This window comes from Lathamus discolor, chromosome Z, assembly GCF_037157495.1.
Source record: "Lathamus discolor isolate bLatDis1 chromosome Z, bLatDis1.hap1, whole genome shotgun sequence".
Lineage (NCBI taxonomy): Eukaryota > Metazoa > Chordata > Aves > Psittaciformes > Psittacidae > Lathamus > Lathamus discolor.
The window spans coordinates 47,510,644-47,532,155 of NC_088909.1; the positions used below are offsets into that span (position 1 = coordinate 47,510,644).

General features: G+C 41.6%; 1 protein-coding gene across 1 annotated transcript; it reads left to right on the forward strand.

Moving 5' to 3' along the window:
- The first annotated feature begins 20,618 nt into the window (after nt 1–20,618).
- On the forward strand, nt 20,619–21,311 carry LOC136005945 (uncharacterized). The gene has a single exon (XM_065663836.1). It carries the CDS (start codon nt 20,619–20,621, stop codon nt 21,309–21,311), a length of 693 nt encoding a protein of 230 aa, XP_065519908.1.
- The last annotated feature ends 201 nt before the right edge of the window (nt 21,312–21,512 follow it).

Sequence of the window (21,512 nt, forward strand, 5' to 3'; positions counted from 1 at the left end):
CCTCAGGGTCCTGATGGACAACCAGCTCATTATGAGTGAACAGTGTGCAGCAAAGAAAGCCAACAGAATGCAGGGTTACACCCACAAGGGCATTACCAGCAGAGATAAAGATGTAATTATCCCACACTAGTCAGCACTTGTCAGACCACACCTGGAATACTGTGTTCAGTTTTGGTCATGGCTATTCAAAAAAGATGTGGACAGGCTAGAGAGGGTCCAGATTTGGGCCACAAAGATGACCCAAGGGCTGGGACGCCTCATGAGGAAAGGCTGAGACACCTCCATTTGGTCAGCCTGGAGAAAAGAAGGCTCAGGGGAGACCTTAGCACCAGGCTCCAGTGCTTAAGCGGAGGCTACAAAGAAGATGGCAACTCAGTTTTTAGGAGGAGTCACATGGAAAAGACGAGAAGTGGGTACAAGTTATTTCTGGGGAGATTCCAGTTTGACACTAGAGAAAACTTGTTCACACTGAGAGTAATCAATCATTGGAGTAATTTCCCCAGGGGAATGGTGGATTCCACAAAGCTGGACACTTTTAAGATTCAGCTGGACAGGATAATGGGACATCTTGTCTAGACTGTGATTTTGCCTAAAAAGGTTGGACCAGATGATTCTTGAGGTCCCTTCCCACCTGGTATTCTACGATTCTATGACCTCTCTTAGAGGTCTGTCACTTGATTACATCATTGTAAAATATTGTTTCCATATGGAAATACTGTGAGGAGTTAGAGCAGCAGGTCAGGTGAAAGTTAAGGGCAAGGTGGGAAACTTTAAGACCAGTAATTATGCTATTAGTTCTCGCTGATGATTTGGCATGCTTTTTCCTCATTAGGGTAGGAGTATTCCTACCATCTCCAGGTATAGTTACATGTTTCTTTTACTTTCCAATTTTCCTAGTTTGTGTTCTCCCTCAATTACTACTCTGTGGAAAGTTTAGTCTTTAAATTTCACAGTGTAGTATAGTCCACATAAACCTGTGTGGAACAGCTTGAAAAATCTATCTAGAAAGTCATTAATGTAACTGCCAGAAAACTGCATAAATGAAGGTGGAATCTGTTGCAAAACTTTCTAGCCTAAAGGAGTAGCCATTTCCTACCCAAGCAGTCATTTAAAAATTTTCTAGAAGAAGGGAATCTTGGAAGGAGCATTGTGAAGCAGGCTGACACTGCTTGAGCACAAGGATTGTACCAGAAGGTCTCATAAGGTCCCTACCGAGCTCAGGCATTCTGTAACTGGAATACAGGATTCTCATGCTGCTGAGTACAGTAACATTGTAGTACACTTTCAGACACACTAGTAAACATTTTTCAGCCAGTAGGGTCATAACAGAACTGCCAGGTTATACCTCAAGACTTCTGCACAAAGAATTTTAAGTGATATATGTGATTTTTTTTATTATTTTTTTTTCTTCTCTTTTTTATACTAGGTTTTCGTAGCAGGAATGAAAACAAATATTCTGCTGTGGAATGACACATACTGGGCTTCTTTGGTTGTTTCGGCTTATGAGTTGTTTTTCTTTTCCTTTACAGTGCAATGAATTCTCCCTTTTCCACCGCAGGATGCTTCCATATCTTATTGAATAAATGCTAAATGACTAATTGAATAAATGTTAAATGACTCTAAAATCTTTTTAGAGACATAGACATCTAATTTCTAATTATTCTTTTCCTAGCTCTGATGCATTTACAATGTGCCGTCATGGGTTTTCAACAGACAGGTTAACCACTGGGATTTTAATATATTTATGAAACATGACATTTTAGGTGCAATAATTTAAGATTATTTTTTTTCTTTCCTATTTTAGGGACTGTGGTGATAGGACAAGGAGGAATAGGTTCAAACTTAAACAAAGGAAGTTTAGATTGGATATAAGGAAGAATTTCTTTCCTGTGAGGGTGGTGAGGCACTGGAATGGGTAGCCCAGGAGAAGCTGTGGCTTCCCCATCCCTGGCAGTGTTCAAGTCCAGGTTAGACAGAGCCTTGGGTGACATGGTTTAGTGTGAGGCATCCCTGCCCATGGTAGCGTGGTTGGAACTAGATGATCTTAAGGTCCTTTCCAACCCAAATTATTCTATGATGCTATGATAATATTTAAAAGAAAAAAAAAATAAATAAAAAAACCCCACAACAAAACCAGCCAAAAAAAAACATAAAACTTCTGACCATGCTTTTTCTCAGCCTTTAAATAGTTCATGGACTTCTGAATTGTTATTGCACATCTGAAAAGACCAGTCTTTTTATCATATCCATAGGATTACTTGGGAGAAAACTCATCTTCAGTTATACTGAAAACAGTAACAATTATTTCAGCTCACTTTTCCGCAATAACAAGATCCACTCATTGACTTTTAATCTTTTTTTCATTTTATGTTCCTCTCAGCTTTTAGAAGTCAGCCTTATTCAGTGATGCTGACTATCATTTCTGAGTTCTCTAGTGCATATAGTGAATGCAGTTTTCCTGTGCAAGTGCAAGACTACTTGGAATACCTAGAGGAATCATACTCACAATCTAAATAATCTCTGGAAGCAGATGTCTTATTAACTCAACATTATTATTATCCTGAGGGGAAAAAAAAAAAAAAAAAAAGAAAGTTGTTTGAAGTTCACAAAGCAATACTTGAAATCTCTCGTAAATTTGAAGTGGTTATTGAAAACCTTTAACCAGAATACCTGTTTCATGCAATTTTTTTCTCTGGAGTGAATTAATAACCATTATCCCCCCTTTAATTGCAGGCTGTTTTAAGAGAACTGGCATTTACAATCCATCTAAATAAAATTTCCTGTTCCATAGAAACATATAGGGAAGCATTCCTCATTATTTTCTTAAGGTTCCAAGGTTTGAAGAAAAAGCAGGAATCACTGTAACACTCAGCTGGTCCTAAGGAAAGGATCCATATGCTGTTGGAGAAAAAGAGCACCCAGAATAAAAGAGAGAAAGTAATGTCATGCCAAGACCAAAGAAACAAAGAAAATGAATGATTCTTCTGTCTGGAGAGAATTATAAACCAGGATAAAGAGAGATGAAGATAGAGGGTTATCTCCCCAAGTAAGGGAGTTGCGACATACTTGCAAGTGGGAGGGAGTGTGAATGAACAGAAATAGAAAAAACAGAAAGAATGCATGAGTATCAAATGTTTTTTAAATCCCTTGGCCAGAATTTTAAGATCTCACTGTGACAAGTCTGCTTTTTTAAGCAGATTTAACAGAGTGCAGTCTGGTTTCAGGCCTCAAACCATCCTGTGCTTACTTACAGTTTTATTCTCTGTATAAGGAAACAGTACGTAGTTTTGGATGTTAGAAGTCAAGAAGAGGTTAAAAGCATACATGTGTATTTCTGAATTTAGTCATTCTAATTAGCAGCTGTCAGGTTTGAAACCTTTCTCAGGATTTTCCCTTTCCAGACATTACTGTGTCACCAACGCAAAGCTCTCTTCAGCCAATTCTGTCACATTTGCATCTCACATACCGTTGAGATGAGGAAGTGTGTTTTGAGTTTGAAGTTTGTGTGGACAGAAAATGAGATTTATATAGTTTGGTTATGTAAGTCACACTCAGTATATAAATGTCTTGTTTCGTGAGTGTGAAGTTGTGCACAAAATATATTAAAATGTAGTGATATGGGGCCAATGGTGTCATGCGGCTCTGCCAGAAATAACAGTAAAAGATCATTTATCTTGGTTAGTTGTTACAACAAAACCCATGCATTTAGCAGACTTGTGAGTATTTGGAAAGAAAAGAGCCCCACATCTACCTTCATTTGAAAAAGTAAGATTGAGAATGACAGGAGAAAACATAGACCTGAAAAAACAGTTCTCCTTTTAACATACAGAATGCAAATCTGCTTTGATAATATTTGGTAAGAAAATATGTGTCTTACTAATAAATGAGAATGCAGTAGTTTTCTGTGTATTTAATTGGAAATTTCATTTGTTAGCAGTCAGAAATAGGCTTTTTATATGCAAGCTTCGTTTCTGCAGAAAAACAACTAAGCCAAAAATGCCAGTATTTGGAGATGTGGACATGATAACGTAAGCAACTACACACAAAAATATTTGTGTACTGCATTTTCAATATGTTCTTAACTTTGTAAGCTATACAAATCACATTCATCAAAACGAATCAGCAGGGTTTTTCTTCTTAGGTAGAGATAATAGCAATAGCTACTGAGCTAAAAAGAGGAAACAAATGAAACACACAAGTTATTTGTGGAATTCTTGCCTTTGATGATTAATATTTTGATTAGGTGCAAGTATATTTTCAAGTTTGTCAACCCACTAGGAAGATGTTTGACGCAGGACTGCACAGCGCTACAATGAAATTTTCCCATTCTGACATTTCACTGTGCTGTTGAAGGTCTTTCGTCAGGTGCTAAAGATTTCTTTTGATGCAGGTGTGTGAAGAGTTAATACCTGTAGCTGAGATGGATAGTGTGTTGTCAGACTGCACTGGCACAAAGTGCTGTTGCTGGCAGAGTTGTCAAATGAAGAGCGCCTCAGGCATGATTCTCTGTGTGCTTTTTCACAACGATAAATTGCTCTTCACTGCCTAATCAATCTTTGTTATAGACTTAAAAAAAATAACACTATTTACTTTATATTTTTTGTTTTCCAGATTCAACAGAACACACTAAGGTATTGTTTATCATGCAGAATGAACATAAATCTAACTGATATTATAGCATAAGTGGATATCCGAGCATTTAGTTTAGTAAATACTACCAGTACAAGACTTGCATAATTCAGAATTGCAGCATTTTCCTCCACACACCAGAACGGTTAGCTGTTGTCTCCCAGGGACACAGCACATGAGCACTGCTTCTGCTGAAACTGAAACAATGTGCTGCCTCCTGAAAGCCTGCTCTTTTGCTACCCTTGCTTAAGCTACCTGGCTGTTATAATGCAGAGCATTTCCATCTGGCATTCTCTCTCCCTCCTTTTTTAAAATTTATTTATTTGTTTTCCTGATTTTTTCCCTCTGCAAAGATACAAAGCAAAAATAAAAGGAAAAACCACACGTTTTTGATATTTTTAATTGTGCAGTGACTCTGGACAATATTACAAAAAGGAAAAAAAAGAAGAAAAGTAAGACAGCTTGACATAACAGTACAAATCACAGCAAACAAACTAACACATGGAGCAGCTCTGATGAGATCATCTTGGGACATTAGATAATTCTTTTTTGCTGGTGAGGGAAATAATAAACTTTCAAAATAGTGATGAGTAAATCCAGAATAAAAGAAGAAGTAGAGTGTTTGCACACTAATGTCACTCTGAAAAGTGTAATTTAAAAAATATATAATATGAAAAATTGGGACAGGACTGCGTATTTTCCTTCATTTGTAATACAAGGTAATGAACAAGATCACTTAAAGAACAGGCTGTTTGAAGAGCTAATTCAGAAAGAAGCACTGGAAGTTCAGAAATTTTTAATTGTCACAATATGTGTGATCTTGACAGTAAAGAAACCACCAATAAATCAGTTGTTGGAAAAAAAGGAAATGACTCAGCCTTCTAAGAAAATCCATTGAAGGAACAGGAGGCTTAGGTCAAAGTGGAAAAACACCTCTCTTTTGTCCTAATATCTAGCTCATCTCAGTGACATTTCATGTGCTCTCATAGACAGTTTTTTAAACATGGCTACATGAAACTGTTTGCCAGTTGCCTAGAAACTATGGTACTAAGAACATAAGAACTATAGCAGAGATTTTTATTTTTGATTGCCTTGTTAATCTCATAAACTCCAGATGTTGCCCTTTCCCAGACACACAGAGACAGAGAAGCCTTATGATGTTTTGTGACACTTCCATAAAAATGGCAAAACTTGTTCCTACAGTTCAAAATAATTTATAAAGAAAAAGAATCAGTAAAAAGCAACATTGTGGCAGAGGATGATGCAGATTACTATTACAAGGGCACATTTAATATCAGATAGTAAAGTTAATAATGAAGCTTTTTAGTAGTTCAGAGCAGAAATGCCTTTTAATTCCACAGCATACTTATCACAGTGTGTCCCTGATCCTCATATAGACACAGGATGCTCCTGTATTTATGATAAGCAGCAAAATAACCTTATTAATTCTTGATCCCAGAAGTTCAGTACTACAAGAAAATGCATTTTCACAAGACAGTGACATTAAAACTTAATCTTGTACAATTCAAATGAGGAAGATTTTAATGCCTTATGTAAAATTAAAAGGTTTCAAATGCATTAGGAGCACTAAGTTTTGTGCTTCCTTCAGATGAATCGCTGTGACAATCACAGGTTAGGAAAGTCACATGCAAGATTTTTAACCAGCTTTTTTGACACACACCTCAATAATATTTGCTTGTTACACAGACAGAGATACTGAAAATGCACAAAACTTGCAACATAATCTTGCCATGTTTTGCATTGTGTATTCATAACAGAATGGAACAGGGGGAAAATACAGGAGATACGGCAAGGAGAGTGCACAGCTGTATGGAACAGTTTTGAAAGGAGGGACAGGAGGCTAAGCCATGACACTGAGAAAGTAACTGTCTAACTCAGGTAGCTTTGGGTGGGGACACTGGAAAAGGGACTATTTTAATGCTATTGCTGGCAGATATCAGCCATATAGCACTTCTGTTATAGTATAGTATAGTTATGCTGGTTTATTCTAGCTAAGGATATTCTTTGATTACAAAAACATAGATTCTGTACTTCACAAAGTATAGCAGTATCCCTGTAATGGCATGAGCATATGTGATTCCATTTATTCAAAATTAATGGATAGATAAACACTTGAGAATGCATGCACCATATTTGAAGTCCTTTTCTAAAGTAAATCTGCTTATCAGAATAGAGGATGATTGCTAAATGAGCAACTATATGCTATGTACAAGTCATTCCTCAATACATCAAAACTCCATATTACTGTCCTACATTTTAACCAAAATGACAGCTGCCTTAATAAATCTTACAGTAACTGAAAAAAAGACTGTGAGTGGAACAAACAAATTTGAGCACTTTATTTTATTTCATTACGTCTGAAAATAATATCTGTGGAATTTAGCGAAATAAATCGCTATGCAAATGAAAATGCTCAATTTTTCAGCATTTTATCATTGTTTCCAAGCATTTGTTTATATTTTTCATCTTGCATGCATATGTTGTTCAAGTATACCTTAAAATTAATACTGTTTCAAAGACAACTTACATAGCTGCATCCTAAAATTCTTAAAGTTGCTTAAAATAATTGAGTAAAGAAATCTACGTGGTTATTTAATTTTTTTTAAACGCAAGTTTTTTTATTCCTATTACCCTGAGAGTTTAAGGGTTGAATTCTAAGAATCAAATGCCCCTCAAAACCACATACAGATTCAGATAAGAAGTAATGAAAATGTGATTGATAATACAAACCTGATAATGCATGGAAGTTAATTAGCCTTTGCAGGAACTGTTCAAAGTGTAGAATAACTATATCTATTGGAAATGTCAAAAGTTTGGTGTTTAGTAGCTATATCCAATTTTTTCAGTATGGCTGGCCTAAACGTCACATCTCCCTTGTATTCCACTGTTTCAGTTCATCATGTATTTCACTAGCCATGTGTTGTTTACATTTATGTTTCTCACTTACAACACTGAAAGCTACTTTTCCCACTGAGGTTGTGAAAAATGTACCAATAACCAAAAGAAAACAATAAACTGTAAACAGTGATATTGACAAAGCACAAAACTACAGACACAGCAGGTTCTGGGGGCATTTACCCAGATAAATGACACATACATACATTCCTCCCACTGAAGCAATGCTGATATCAAGCAGGTGTTGGTGAAAGGGGCTGAGACACTGCATGTGTCTTTCACATGGTGCTGCTGTGGGGGTTCCTGAAGAAATACCAGCCAAGTCAACTCCAAGCTGAGGCAATGTGACTGCATCATCCTTGTAGGTTTAATTGCTCTGGTCATTACTAATCTGTAGGGGCAAAACCATCAGCTGGCTGCATTGTATTTTTTTAGGACTCCAACCAGCCTTTCTGAGCTTTACCACTCAGAAGGCTTTTTTCCTTGCTCAAACTAGTCTGACACCAGGTGAACCAATGTGAACTTAAACAATACACAGTGTGAGCCATCTGTTTTGCCTAGGGTGCCCGGGAAGAAGTGCTTATTTATAGTCTTGGCTAGTCAACTTTTCAGTTGGCAATCATTATATATTCAGTTTATTATATTAACATTAGTAGACCAACTGCCACATTATGCAAAAAGGCATGTTTTTTTCTCAGATCACCACCTCCTAAGTAGATGCAACAAAGACTAAAGAAAAAAAGACTAAAAGCACAGTGACACTCAAGAAACGCTTAATAAAACTAATAAGTTTTGCAAACTACGTGTCATTCACAGAAGAAAAGGTACAAAATCATTCGCTGGGGTTGCAGATCAGGAACCTAAAATGAAAAGCAGTGGCAGAAAACTATAATGGTTAGTAGACTATCATTCTCTAAAAATTCCTATTACTCTTTCTTAAGCAACAGCTCTCTGGAAGTGGATGCTCAGTGAGAAATCATGTATTGGTAGAAATTTAATCACACTGGTACACAGGAGGTTCATCATATTAGTGACAAACTATCAAAAAACTACATTCATCAGCATCTGTTAATTAACCAGGTGGTAAATTCTACCTTCAGACGCTGAATTGCGAATAGTTCTCTTTTCCAGAGTGTCATGGTTTAAACCCAGTCAGCCACAAAGTTTCTACTCCCCCCCATCTTTATTTTCTTCTCCCCTGCCACCCCCACCTGCCCCGCTCCCGGAGGGATGGGTAGCAGAATCGAAAGAATGTTAACTCCCATGGGTTGAGATAAGAACAGTCCAGTAACTAAGGTATAACACAAATCACTACTGCTACCACCAATAATAGCAATGATAAGGGAAATGACAAGGGAAGAGAATACGATACCACCCGCTGAAACGAGCCCAACCGAGAAGAGAGCTCGTGCCCTTCCGGGTAACTCCCAGTTACCGTCCCGGGCATGATGTACTGTGGTATGGAATACCTCTTTGGTCATTTTGGGTCAGGTGTCCTGTCTCTGCTTCCTCCCAGCTTCCCCTCCTCCCTGGCAGAGCATGAGACTCAGAAAGTCCTTGGTCAGACTAAAACATCAGTTTTATCAGCTCTGTTTCCAGGCTGAAAGTCAAAACACAGTGCTGCACCAGCTACTAAGAAGGAGAAAAATTGACTGCTACTGCTGAACCCAGGACACCAGAGGCAGGGTAAATTGCATTTTCATCTAAAGAATTATTGCCAAATTTTAACTGTACTTTGTCGCAAAATAAAAATTTAATAGCACTCATTTAATTCCAAAGATATCTAAAGTGGCCTGGCAGCCTTTAATCTTCATCATCTCTTTTTGTTATGAATCCAATAAATGGCATTCTAATGCAAAGTATTAAAAAAAAATAATAACTAAGGAGATAGATATTTAGAGATTTTGAATGTCACCACAGAAAATTTATGCTTGTTTTATGCTGGTTTCTATGGCTACATCTTCTCATCATAGGAGTTCCCAAACAAAAAGCTAGAGTAGCAAGGTATCAGTTTGCATGTTTGGAGTGCTGCGGTGGGTGGCTACAGGCTCTTTAGAAGGCATAGGCAAAGAAAGAGAGGTGGTGGTGCGTTGTATGTCAGGAAGTGCATCAGCTGCCTCAAACACAATGTTGTGGTGAGAAGCTTGAATGTTTGTGGGTGAAGATCAGGGGGAAGGCCAATCAAGCAGATATCCTGGTATGAGGCTGTTATAGACCACCTAGCCAGGATGAAGATAGGGATGAAGCATTCTTCAAACAACTGGGAGAAGTTTCATGATCACTAGCCCTTGTTCTCATGGGGGACTTCAGACTACCAGAAGTTTGCTGGAAGTACAATACTGCAGAGAGGAAACAATCCAGGAGGTTCTTGGAGGGTGTGGAAGTTAACTTCTTAACCCAGCTGGTGAGCGAGCCAGCTAGGGGAGATGCCTGTCTAGATCTGCTGTTCACAAAAAGAGAAGGACTGATAACTGATGTGATGGTTGAGGCTATCCTAGGCAAAGTGATCATGAAATGATAGAATACTTGATCTTTGCAGAAGTCAGGAAAAGGCTCAGCAAAACTTACATCTTAGATTTCTGGAGGGCTGTCCTTCACTTGTTAAGGACACTGGTTGAAAAAATCCCCTGGGAAGTGTTACTGAAGGGCAAAGGGGTGCAGAAAAAGGGGACACTCTTCAAGAATGAAACCTTCAAGGTGCAGGAGCAGGCAGTCCCCCTGTGTTGAAAATTGAACCGGTGGGGGAGAAACCAGCCTGGCTGAACTGGGAGATATTGCTGGAACTCAGGAAAAAAAAAAAAGAGCATCTATCAACTGTGGAAGAAGGGACTGTCACCCCACGAGGAGTACAAGGATGTTGTTAAGTAAGTTATGTAGAGAGAAAATTAGAAAGGCAAAGGCACAGCTGGAACTGAATGTGGCCACTGCTATAGAAGATACTAAAACTACTTTTACAAATATATTAGCAATAAAAAGAGGGCCAAGGAGAACCTCCATCCTTTACTGGATACTGGGGGAAACCTAGTGACTGAGGATGAGGAAAATGCTGAGGTACCTAATGCCACCTTTGCCTCTGTGTTTAATAGTCAAACTAACTATCCTCATGATGCTCAGTGCCCTGAGGTGGATGTCAGGGATGGGGACCTGATTGAAGTCCCCATAAGCCGATTATTTCAAGTGCATTCCTTTAAAATAACATTTTTTTTAACTTTTTTCTTAGCTTTTAGCATTTTTATCATCCAAAAATTGCAAGTTTTAAAGTATTTCTGCAGAGACTTCTGTATTTAATATATACATTAGACTTTTGTACTTAATACAAGCATCAAGTTGTTGCTTATTTACAGTTTATTTCCATTTGGAGTGCTGAATTGTGTTTTCTAGTTTTGCTTCTGCCACTTGTACAAGTATTTCTATATAAATTCTGGTGGTGAATGTTTTCCGGTAATAGCTACAATTGCAAAATGCATTTGTGCTAATGGTAGGGGCTGTAAAAATTTCAGGGCCATAGCACTAGAAGTTCAGTTGCTTCATGTTAGTAGTATCAATAAATGTCATACTTACTTACAAGTCTACTTGACAAGCATTGACATTTTTTGTGTGGGGTTTTTTCCTTATCTTGTCAACAATCATTTTATATCTGTGAACTTTGTCGAACTTCTCTTCTGCCTCAATTCTGACAGCACACTAGAAACCTTTGTGATATAGTCACTCCTGTAGAGAAATTCTGTGATCAAATACATCAAAACATTATGATGTGACAAGGAGTCAGGAAGTTTCTAAAAAGTACCATTTCACATGTCCACTCTAATCGCTTGGGCTTTATGATTTTTGCTTTCCTTTCTGAGTCATCAGAATCTATAGTTTACACTACATAGAAGCAAGACATATCCCAAGGAAGCCAGCATAACTATTGCAGCTGAGAAATAAAGGTTGAAATAAGCAAGATACGGGAAGAAATGAGCAAGAAACTAAGAATAAAGTGGTTTTACAGGGAGAGAGGAATTTCAGCCTCCCCTGTGATTTCCTGTGTCCCTTTCTACAGTCCTTGTGAACCATATATTTCACATCATGCAGCATTTCAAATTCACCTTCACTCTTTACACTTACGCCAAAGATATGGAGAGTACTATAGCCCTGTACAGATCCATAATATTCACCCTCCTTCAATATCATGTCACAAGTTTATCTGGTCAGCACAATACAGGTGTCTGAGAACACCTGCTGTGTTATTCTCCCTGTTTCATGTTAGAACTGCACTAGGGTAGGGGAAGTAAACAGCCTCAGTGACTGTAAAGTCCGTTGTGTTTAAAAAGGAATTTATAGCTAATACAGCAGTTCTGTAGAATTCATACCATAATCAGAGGGGTTGTCTGAGCTGATTTTCTTTACCTTCAAATGTGAAGGCACAGACTGGCAGCAAGTCACTTTTAAAGCAAGTATGAACACATCAACACATACCATTCAGCATGGATACACAGAATTTAAGGTACATAATTCCCTCCTTTTTCATACATTGTTTGTTCACAAAGGACATGTACATTAATTATTCGTCATACAAAAATACCAAAAACTTGTTTGGAACTTTAAGATACCTCTAACTGAAAGATGTTATCACATTTTACTGGGATATAATGTGGGAAAAGAATAAGTAAAGCCACTAATTCAAGTAATTGCATGCACTGCTTACTGAAAAAGAACTTTGAAATCACCTCTGTGTATTAATATGCCTACATACAAGCCCTCACATGCGACTTAAGAGATTTACAAAACAGTAATTGTATTCACAGGCACGCTCAGCAAACATATTTTGCAAAACTGAGTTAATTTGGTTTTTTTTCTAGACCAAGGCCATTCATCACCTAATGGTGTTTTGCATGTAGAACAATTAGTCTACAAAAAGTGTGGGAGGTTGACCTTGGCTGAATAGCAGGTGCACACCAAGCCACTGTGTCATCCCTCTCCCCAGCAGGATGGGAGACGTTAAGATGGAGAAAAAGTAGTGGGTCAAGATAAAGGCAGTTTAATAAAGCAAAATCAAAAGTCGCATGCTGAGTCAAAGGAAAGATTTTGTTCTTTAATTGCTGTCAGCAAATGAAATCTCAGGAAATAGAGCTTCAGTATGCTCAGTGGTTGCTCTGGAAAACAAATGTCATAAATAATGAATGCCCTCCGCTTTCTCTTCCTTTCTCTTAGCTTTTATTGCTACACAAATCTTATATGGTCTGGAATATCCCTTTGGTCACTTTCGGTCAGCAGTTCTGGCTATGTCACCTCTCAAGATTTGCTCACCTCCAGCGTGGTGGTGAGGAGGGAATGCTGGAGAGGTAGCCTTGATGCTGTGCAAACACTGCAAGCACAAGGCAAGCACTGGTATGTTACGAGCACCTTTCTAGCTACCTATACAAAGCACTAGGAGGGCTGCTATGGGGAAAATTAACTCCACCCTAGCCCGACCCTTTTTTTAGGCCACGGCAGTCTATTGTTAACCTCCACTCTTCATCAGAATTCTGTGTTGGCCATATGGGACTATTAAGAGGTGAGATACTCTTGCTGATTATTCCTTTGCTCTCCAAGTAGATGAATCAGCTCATGGATGGGATCCAGGGAGTCTCTGTTTGTGTGATACTGTGCCACTAGCGCACTATCCTAGTTGCAATTGGCACCTGCTGTTCTTCAGCTCACAGCAACCCCACAGCAGAGGGATCTTCCAACAAAGCAGGTAGGATAGATAGCCCTTTCATCATCTCTGTGTCCACAGTGGCTACACCAAAAGCCCACCAGTACTTCTTTGTGCCCTTGAAGCACCCTCTCCCGGTGTAAGCACCCTTTCCTGGTGTAGTCTATGCCAAGGATACATGGGACATCTGTGCCTATCATGATATGGTGCTTTTCCTACTTGTCTCCTGTTAAACTTGGTTCAGCCCCCGATACAAACAATTCTTGGTATCTCTAGTCCTTACGGAAATCCAGATGGGTTCTGTGCCTTTATACCCTAATGCCACCAGCATACACTGTGCACAGGTGTCTACTAAAGCATTATATTTCTGTAGGTCTGATGTGCCAGGCCATTGAACCCACACAGTTTAGTATATCCAGTCATCCCTTTCCTCCTCCTGGCTAAAGTAAGGGACTCTGTTTCTCTTCCTCATTAAAATATTCCCTGTCTGGTGCTTGAAGTGCCAGACCAGAAGTCTGATCACTGGGATCAAGAGAGGTGATCTCGTCAGTTCCATGACTGGGAGATCACTGCCTTCTTGTGTCTGTACAGCAGCTACACTGACAGCCTTCTTGGGCAATATCTTCTTGACAGCTGTCCTCCCTCTCAGTTTGCATATACAGGCTTCCAGCTTCAAGGTGGGTTCACCATCCCACTTCCTTATGTCTTCCACTTGGTCATGCAGGAAGAGTGCACCATGCAGCATGTGCCTGGGGCTCCTTTTCCCTCTGACAGGGGCAGGAGAGGACTGAACTCTTGGGGTGCCCCTGACAGCCAAGGTGTTGACCTGTAGGGAAGAAGAGGTACATTAATTTTCTTCAAAGTTTTGGAGCCCAGAAGATACTCTCCACAGTTGGTATATCCATATGCAGGCAGTGCTTCACTGCCAAGCTGTTAGAATATGATGCTGAGGCATTTTGAGACACTTTGGTGTATATGGTGTATGTGTATAGGACGTCCTTTGGATCTCCAGACTTTTACATCAGTTGAGATCATGGAAGATGACTTGTAGTGCCATTAGTTCTCTCATGTACTGGATGCCTTCATCTATGGTAGTCCTCTTTTGTGGGAAGTTCACAAGATCTCCCTTGAATGGCTATGTTCACCACGCAGTTGAGAGGAGCCATCTCCAGAGACTGAAAATTACTGCCTCTTTTCCAACGCCTCTCTCCGTTACCTGGTTTCTAGCAATGGATCCCAGTTCTTGGGCTTCTTTACCTTCTGATTGCTGACTGTTGGCCATGTTATCACAGCGTCAGAGCAGCAAGGCAGTAAATCCACTCATCTGTCTGGCAGCTGTAATCTTTCTGCATCTCTTGAGGTTTTGATGCAGTGAGGGACCAGGTTATTTTCACTTCCTGTCTGAATTCTCTCAATCCTTCTTCCAATCTCTTTGTCAAAGAGCCAGCTTCTTGACCAAACCTTTCCCCTTCTTTCCGATCTCTTACAAATTGATTATGTGAACCTGCTGTTCTCCTTGTCCACCTGTTTCTTTTTCACTACTAGTGCAATTACTGTAGTCTTTAGGTCCCTATCTCAACCATGTCTTCAGATGCAGTTTGGGTTCCTGCAGGGCAGAATATATTGGGTTTGCATGGCAAGGTTCTGGTAGTGGGAGGACTACAGAGGTGGCTTCTGTGAGAAGCTGCTAGAAGCTTCCCCCATGTGTGCTCCAAGATGGACCCGCTGCTGGCTAAGGGCGAGCCCAACAGCAGTGGTAGTAGTGCCTCTGGGATAACATATTTAAGGGGGGGTGGAACCCCTTCACAATTGCACCTGGAGCAAGAAGTGAGGACTGTGAAAGCAACAGCCCTGCAGACACCAAGGTCAGTGCAGAAGGAGGGAGGAGGTGCTCCCGGTGCTGGATCAGAGATTCCCCTGCAGCCCATGGTGCAGCCCATGGTGAGGCAGCTGTGCCCCTGCAGCCCATAGGGGTCCACGGTGGAGCAGATATCCCCCTGCAGTCCATGGAGGTCCACACTGGAGCAGGGGGATGCCCAAAGGAGACTGTTACCCCATGGGCAACCTGCCTTGGAGCAAGGTCCTGGCAGGAGCTGTGGCCCCATGGACAGAGGAGCCCATGCTAGATCAAGGGGAGAGTGTGAGGAGTCCTGTCCCTGAGGAGGAAGGAGCGGAAGTGACAACGTGTGATGAACTTACTGCTACCTCCATTCCCCTTATTCCTGTGCTGGAGGGGTGGAGGCAGGGGAGAAGTAGAGAAATGTTAAGCCTGGAAAAAGGGAGGGGTGAGAGGAAAGCGGTTTAAGATTTGGCTTTATTTATCATTTATTTATCATTATCTGATTTGGTTGGTAATAAATTAAACTAATTTCCCGAAGTCGAGCCTGTTTGGCCTGTGACTGTAATTGCCGAGTGATTTCCCCCTGGTCTTTTGGGACCCATGTCTCCCTGGTTTTATCTTGATCGGTAAGCCTTCTGTTATATTTTTCTTTCCCCTGTCTGGTTGAGGAGGGGAGTGACAGACCAGCTTTAGTGGGCACCTGATCTCCAGCCAAGGTTAACCTAGCACAGAAAGAAACAAACATTACATGTTTTTCCATCTATCATTTCTGCTGTTGTTTCTGCTAATCTGTTGCTAGTCAATAAACACAGTAAAGTATATGCAATAGATTAAATAAATTATATCAGTTAGATATGCATCATCAGTTGGCCTGAATAATACAATGTATACACATTGTGGAATAATAACACGTGCATTATTATAGCTACACATGGAGCAGCAGCTTCAGGTATCTTTATGCTTTTCCTCTGAGGTCACTGTTTCCAAGGTAATGTATGAAAGCTTCAAGCACCTCTGTCTATCATTCTAAAGGTGAGTGCTTGATGCCTTGTAGAAGATAAACAATTTTCAGACCAGAAGTGACCACCACAATTCTGGTTACTTCTTCTGCTCTTAGGTGGGTTTCTGAGAAAATCAGTTAAATAAAACCACCTTTAGAAAAATATGAGAACCATCTTCTGAATGACAGATGCCTCTTACAAAACCCAGTTACATAATTTCTTTATGCCAGATGGTTATCAGAAGATAGAACTGAGGAAAAAATGTCAGGGCTCTTACAGAGATTCTGAACACACACTTGCTCTCCATGTTTTCCAAGAACACCTAGGCACCCATTGTTCCTCATTCAGAGCATATGCAGGAATTCATGCGTCTTGAGAGGAAAACCACAAACTAAACCATGGGAATTGCTTGTGAAAAGGGAAAGAAGCATGAGGCCTGGAACAAAGGACAGTAAAATTTTAATCAGTATTTTTTTTCTGCAGAATAAATATGCACTGGACTTGTGAGTGGAATATTCAATTATTTATACTATTCATACAAAGTTCAGACTTAAGAAGAAGGTAGCACATCTACAAATAGCCTTTGAAAATGGTTAGGTGAGCTTTCAGTTCTGGATTTCCGAAGGGCCAACTTTGGCCTCTTCAGTCAACTGCTAAGGGAAGTCTCATGGGAAAGTGTACTAGGCGGTAAAGGGGCTCAAGATAGTTGGTTAGCATTCAAGGACCGCTTCTTCCAAGCTCAGGATCGGAGCGTCCCAATGAGTAGGAAGTCAAGTAAGGGATCTAGGAGACCGGCGTGGTTAAACAAGGAGCTGCTGGGCAAACTCAAGTGGAAAAGGAGAATCTATGGATTATGGAAGGAGGGGCTGGCCGCTTGGGAGGAATATAGGACAGTTGTTAGAGGATGTAGGGAGGCAATTAGGACAGCTAAGGCCTCCTTGGAACTCAATCTTGCTAGTCGGGTTAAAGACAATAGAAAGGGCTTCTTCAAATACATAGCAAATAAAACTAAAACAAGAGGCAATATAGGCCCACTGCTGAACGAAGTGGGTACCCTGGAGACAGAGGATATAAAGAAGGCAGAGGTGCTGAATGCCTTCTTTGCCTCTGTCTTTACTCCTGCAGACTCTCCCCGAGGGCCCCGGATTTCTATAGCCCCAGAAGGAGTCAGGACAAAGGAGGAGTTTGCTTTGGTAGATGAGGATTGGGTTAGGGATCAGCTATGCAAACTAGACATCTGTAAATCGATGGGTCCGGATGGAATGCACCCACGGGTGCTGAGGGAGCTGGCGGAGGTCATTGCTAGGCCACTTTCCATCATCTTTGGTAAGTCGTGGGAAACGGGCGAGGTGCCTGAGGATTGGCGGATGGCAAAGGTCACACCAATCTATAAGAAGGGCAAGAAGGAGGACCCGGGTAATTATAGACCGGTCAGCCTTACCTCCATCCCTGGAAAGATGATGGAACAACTTATTCTTGACTCCATCACTAGGCATATCAAGGATGAGGGGGTCATTAAGAACAGCCAACATGGTTTTATGAGGGGGAAGTCATGTATGACCAACCTTATAGCCTTCTATGAGGAAGTGACTAGGTGGAGGGATGATGGTAGAGCGGTAGATGTAGTTTTTCTTGATTTCAGTAAGGCATTTGATACTGTCTCCCACAGCATCCTCATAGATAAGCTAAGGAAGTGTGGGCTTGATGATCAAGTAGTGAGGTGGATCGAGAACTGGTTGAAAGGAAGAAGGCAGAGAGTTGTGGTCAATGGCGCAGAATCTAGCTGGAGGTCTGTGACTAGTGGAGTTCCTCAGGGGTCGGTGCTGGGACCGGTGCTGTTTAATATTTTCATCAATGACCTGGATGAGGGAACTGAGTGCACCCTCAGCAAGTTTGCTGATGACACAAAACTGGGAGGAGTGGCTGACACACCAGAGGACTGTGCTGCCATTTAGCGAGACCTGGACAGGCTGGAGAGTTGGGCGGGGAGAAACTTGATGAAATTTAACAAGGGCAAGTGTAGAGTCTTGTATCTGGGGAAGAACAACCCCATGTACCAGTACAGGTTGGGGGGTGACCTGCTGGAAAGTAGCGAAGGGGAAAGGGACCTGGGGGTCCTGGTGGATAGGAGGATGACCATGAGCCAGCAATGTGCTCTTGTGGCCAAGAAGGCAAATGGCATCTTGGGGTGCATTAGAAAGGGAGTGGTTAGTAGGTCAAGAGAGGTTCTCCTCCCCCTCTACTCAGCCTTGGTGAGGCCGCATCTGGAATATTGTGTCCAGTTCTGGGCCCCTCTGTTCAAGAAGGACAGGGAATTGCTTGAAGGAGTCCAGCGCAGAGCCACAAAGATGATTAAGGGAGTGGAACATCTCCCTTATGAGGAGAGGCTGAGGGAGCTGGGTCTCTTTAGCTTGCAAAAGAGGAGACTGAGGGGTGACCTCATCAATGTTTACAAATATGTGAAGGGTAGGTGTCAGGATGATGGAGCTAGGCTTTTTTCAGTGATATCCAGTGACAGGACAAGGGGCAATGGGTGTAAACTGGAGCATAGGAAGTTCCACGTTAACATCAGGAAGAACTTCTTTACTGTAAGAGTGACAGAGCACTGGAACAGGTTGCCCAGGGGGGTTGTGGAGTCTCCTACACTGGAGATATTCAAGGCCCGCCTGGACAAGTTCCTGTGTGATGTACTGTAGGTTACCCTGCTCTTGCAGGGGGGTTGGACTAGATGATCTTTTGAGGTCCCTTCCAACCCTTGGGATTCTGTGATTCTGTGATTCTGTGATTCAGCAAAGATGAGAGATTGAATCCTATCACACAGAGCAGAGAGAAGAATCTAGATCTTTTCCAACACCTGAACAAACAGGTGTTGGAAAAACAGCTGCCAGCAGAAGGAATAGCTAACATAATTCCTAACGTAAGATAGAGATTTCACAGCACTCTGATGAGTCGTTTCTTATCAGGTATAGTTGGGAGAGTTAGTAAAATCAAAAGGGCACCAAATTTTGTTGACACCCTTATAATATCATTTACCTAAATGATATTACAAATTATATTAGACTTATAAATGTCTAATACCATTTACCAAAACCCAAGCAGTCAGAACAAAGCATTCTTTGGGTCTTCCAATGGTCATGGTTTTAAAAAGTAGGGATGCTATTCAATGTTGCAGAGCAAATGCATCATTTACATTTCACAGCATCAGCGTAGATAGTGTATTACTACCCCTTCTTTCTCTAGAATCAAGGATATTTTTCATGTTTTTTGAATTTTTTTTGCATCAGTTCATCGTAGTTGCAGTTTACATATCTTTATATGCGTTTTTTTTGTATTAAAAGGAGTGTTGTTTAATTAGCTGAAAAACAATCTTTGACATTTATACTTAGAATAACAAAAAAGTACTGCTAAGTCCATGCGCTTGAAAAATCTTGGAAGACAACATTGTTACTGCCAAGGACATACTGAGATGATGGTGAAGAAAACAGGGAGTAACAACACTTCGGTTAAGAGTTTCTGAGTGAACTGCCAGCTCTGATCTTCTCAGACATAGGCACATTGTCTACAGAAGCATTAGAGGATCCTGGTCTCAGAAAACATTAAGGAGCCCAGCTTCCAAGATTTAAGTTGCGTTCTCAAAACACAGACATGTAAACCTCAATGTTCTCTTTAGAAAATCTTTCTCTTTTAGCTTTGTCCTGGGTTCAGCAGTAGCAGTAATTTTTTTTCCTTCTTAGTAGCTGGTGCAGCACTGTGTTTTTGACTTTCAGCCTGGGAATAGAGCTGATAACACCGATGTTTTTAGTTACTGCTCAAATGTTTGGTCTGACCAAGGACTTTCTGAGCCTCATGCTCTGCCAGGGAGGAGGGGAAGCCGGGAGGAAGCAAAGACAGGACATATGACCCAAGCTAGCCAAAGAGGTATTCCATACCACAGCACGTCATGCTCAGGATGTAGCTGAGGGTTACCCGGAAGAGCTGGTTCACTGCTGGGTAGGGGTGAGGTATTGGTCGGCGGGTGGTGAGTTGTTGTATTCTCTTCCCTTGTTATTTCCTTTATCATTATTATTATTGGTGGCAGCAGCAGTGATTTGTGTTATACTTTTGTTACTGGACTGTTCTTATCTCAATCCGTGGGAGTTACATTCTTTTGATCCTCCTTCCCATCTGTCCGGGAGCGGGAGGAAGAAAAGGTGGGGAGTGAGAGAGAGACTGCGTGGCTAACTTGACGACAGGGTTTAAACCGCGACAGTTCATTTTTGGCACCCAACATGGGGCATGAAGGGTTGAGATAACGACAGATCTGACCAGAGTGTGTCTAATCGTATCTGTGATAAGCATTCATTGTTTCGGATCAACAGTCACTCGTCACAATGCTGATTTATTGGCTGTCGAAGTTGTTGCCTCTGATCTCACAGTTTCAGAATGTTGTACCTTACTTAGAGCCACTATCTGCTGTGTTAGTGTTTATTGGCTGGGGCCTTGGGCTAAGGTTCTTGTTTCACTCTACTTTATGGAAAAGACTTGTAATACGGTTGGGCTCCAGCAGCAGGGAGAGATGGACGTGGCTGTGGACTTGTACCTGGCCGTCCCGCTGCTCTTCACTGTCCTGGCTCTTGTCCTTGCCTCCATCTTTGTGAGGCTGCGGCGAGCCGAGGGGAGGTGGCCACGGGAGCCAGCGGTGGCCGAAGTGGCCTGGGAGAGCGGCCCCGGGGACCAGGCGGCGGCGGGAGTGGGGCCGGAGGCCGGGAGGGAGCGGCTGCTGGTGGAGGAGGTCGAGGTGGTCGAGGAGAAGGAGGCGGCTGCCGGGCAGCGGGAGGAGGCGGTCGAGGAGCCGAGCCCCGCAGCCGAGCTCAGCCCCATGGCGGCCAAGAGCATCCCCTGGCAGCCACCCGCTGAGCCCTGTGAGCCTGAGCCCAGGGAGGATGCGGAGAGCAAGATACCACCTTTAGGAGCCTCAGCTGCGTCCAGCCTCGGGCACCCGGGACAAGCGGAGGATGCAGGAGACCACGCAGCACTTCCCAGCAAGGCAGAGGAGGAAGATCTGGGCTCAGAAAAAGGGAAGCTGGTGGTGAGAGAGCCGACAAGCACAGGAGCTGCATCAGCCCCAGTGACAAGTACAGCACCATCATTTGAGAGTTCTGAAGGTTTTGAATGGCCTTTGGGTACCCTTGGGACCTGCCTGCTGATTATGATGGGGATCAGCACATTGGCACACATACTTTTTAATCTTATTAGCTGTAGAAGTTAATATCTTGGGTATTTAGAGAGTATTTTAGTATCAGGACGCTGACGAACAACCTGCAAAGCAAAAGCTGTGCCTTAGGTAATATACCTGGCATACGTAAGAGACTGTGCTCTTAGTAATATACCTGGCATGGCTATTTTATCTCTCCCTCTTTTTAGCTGAAAGATAACTGATTTCAGGAATAAACTCTGAATTCTGATGGTT

Coding starts and splice junctions, on each gene's coding strand:
- LOC136005945 (XM_065663836.1), top strand. CDS start 20,619: ATGGACGTGGCTGTGGACTTGTACCTGGCCGTCCCGCTGCTCTTCACT.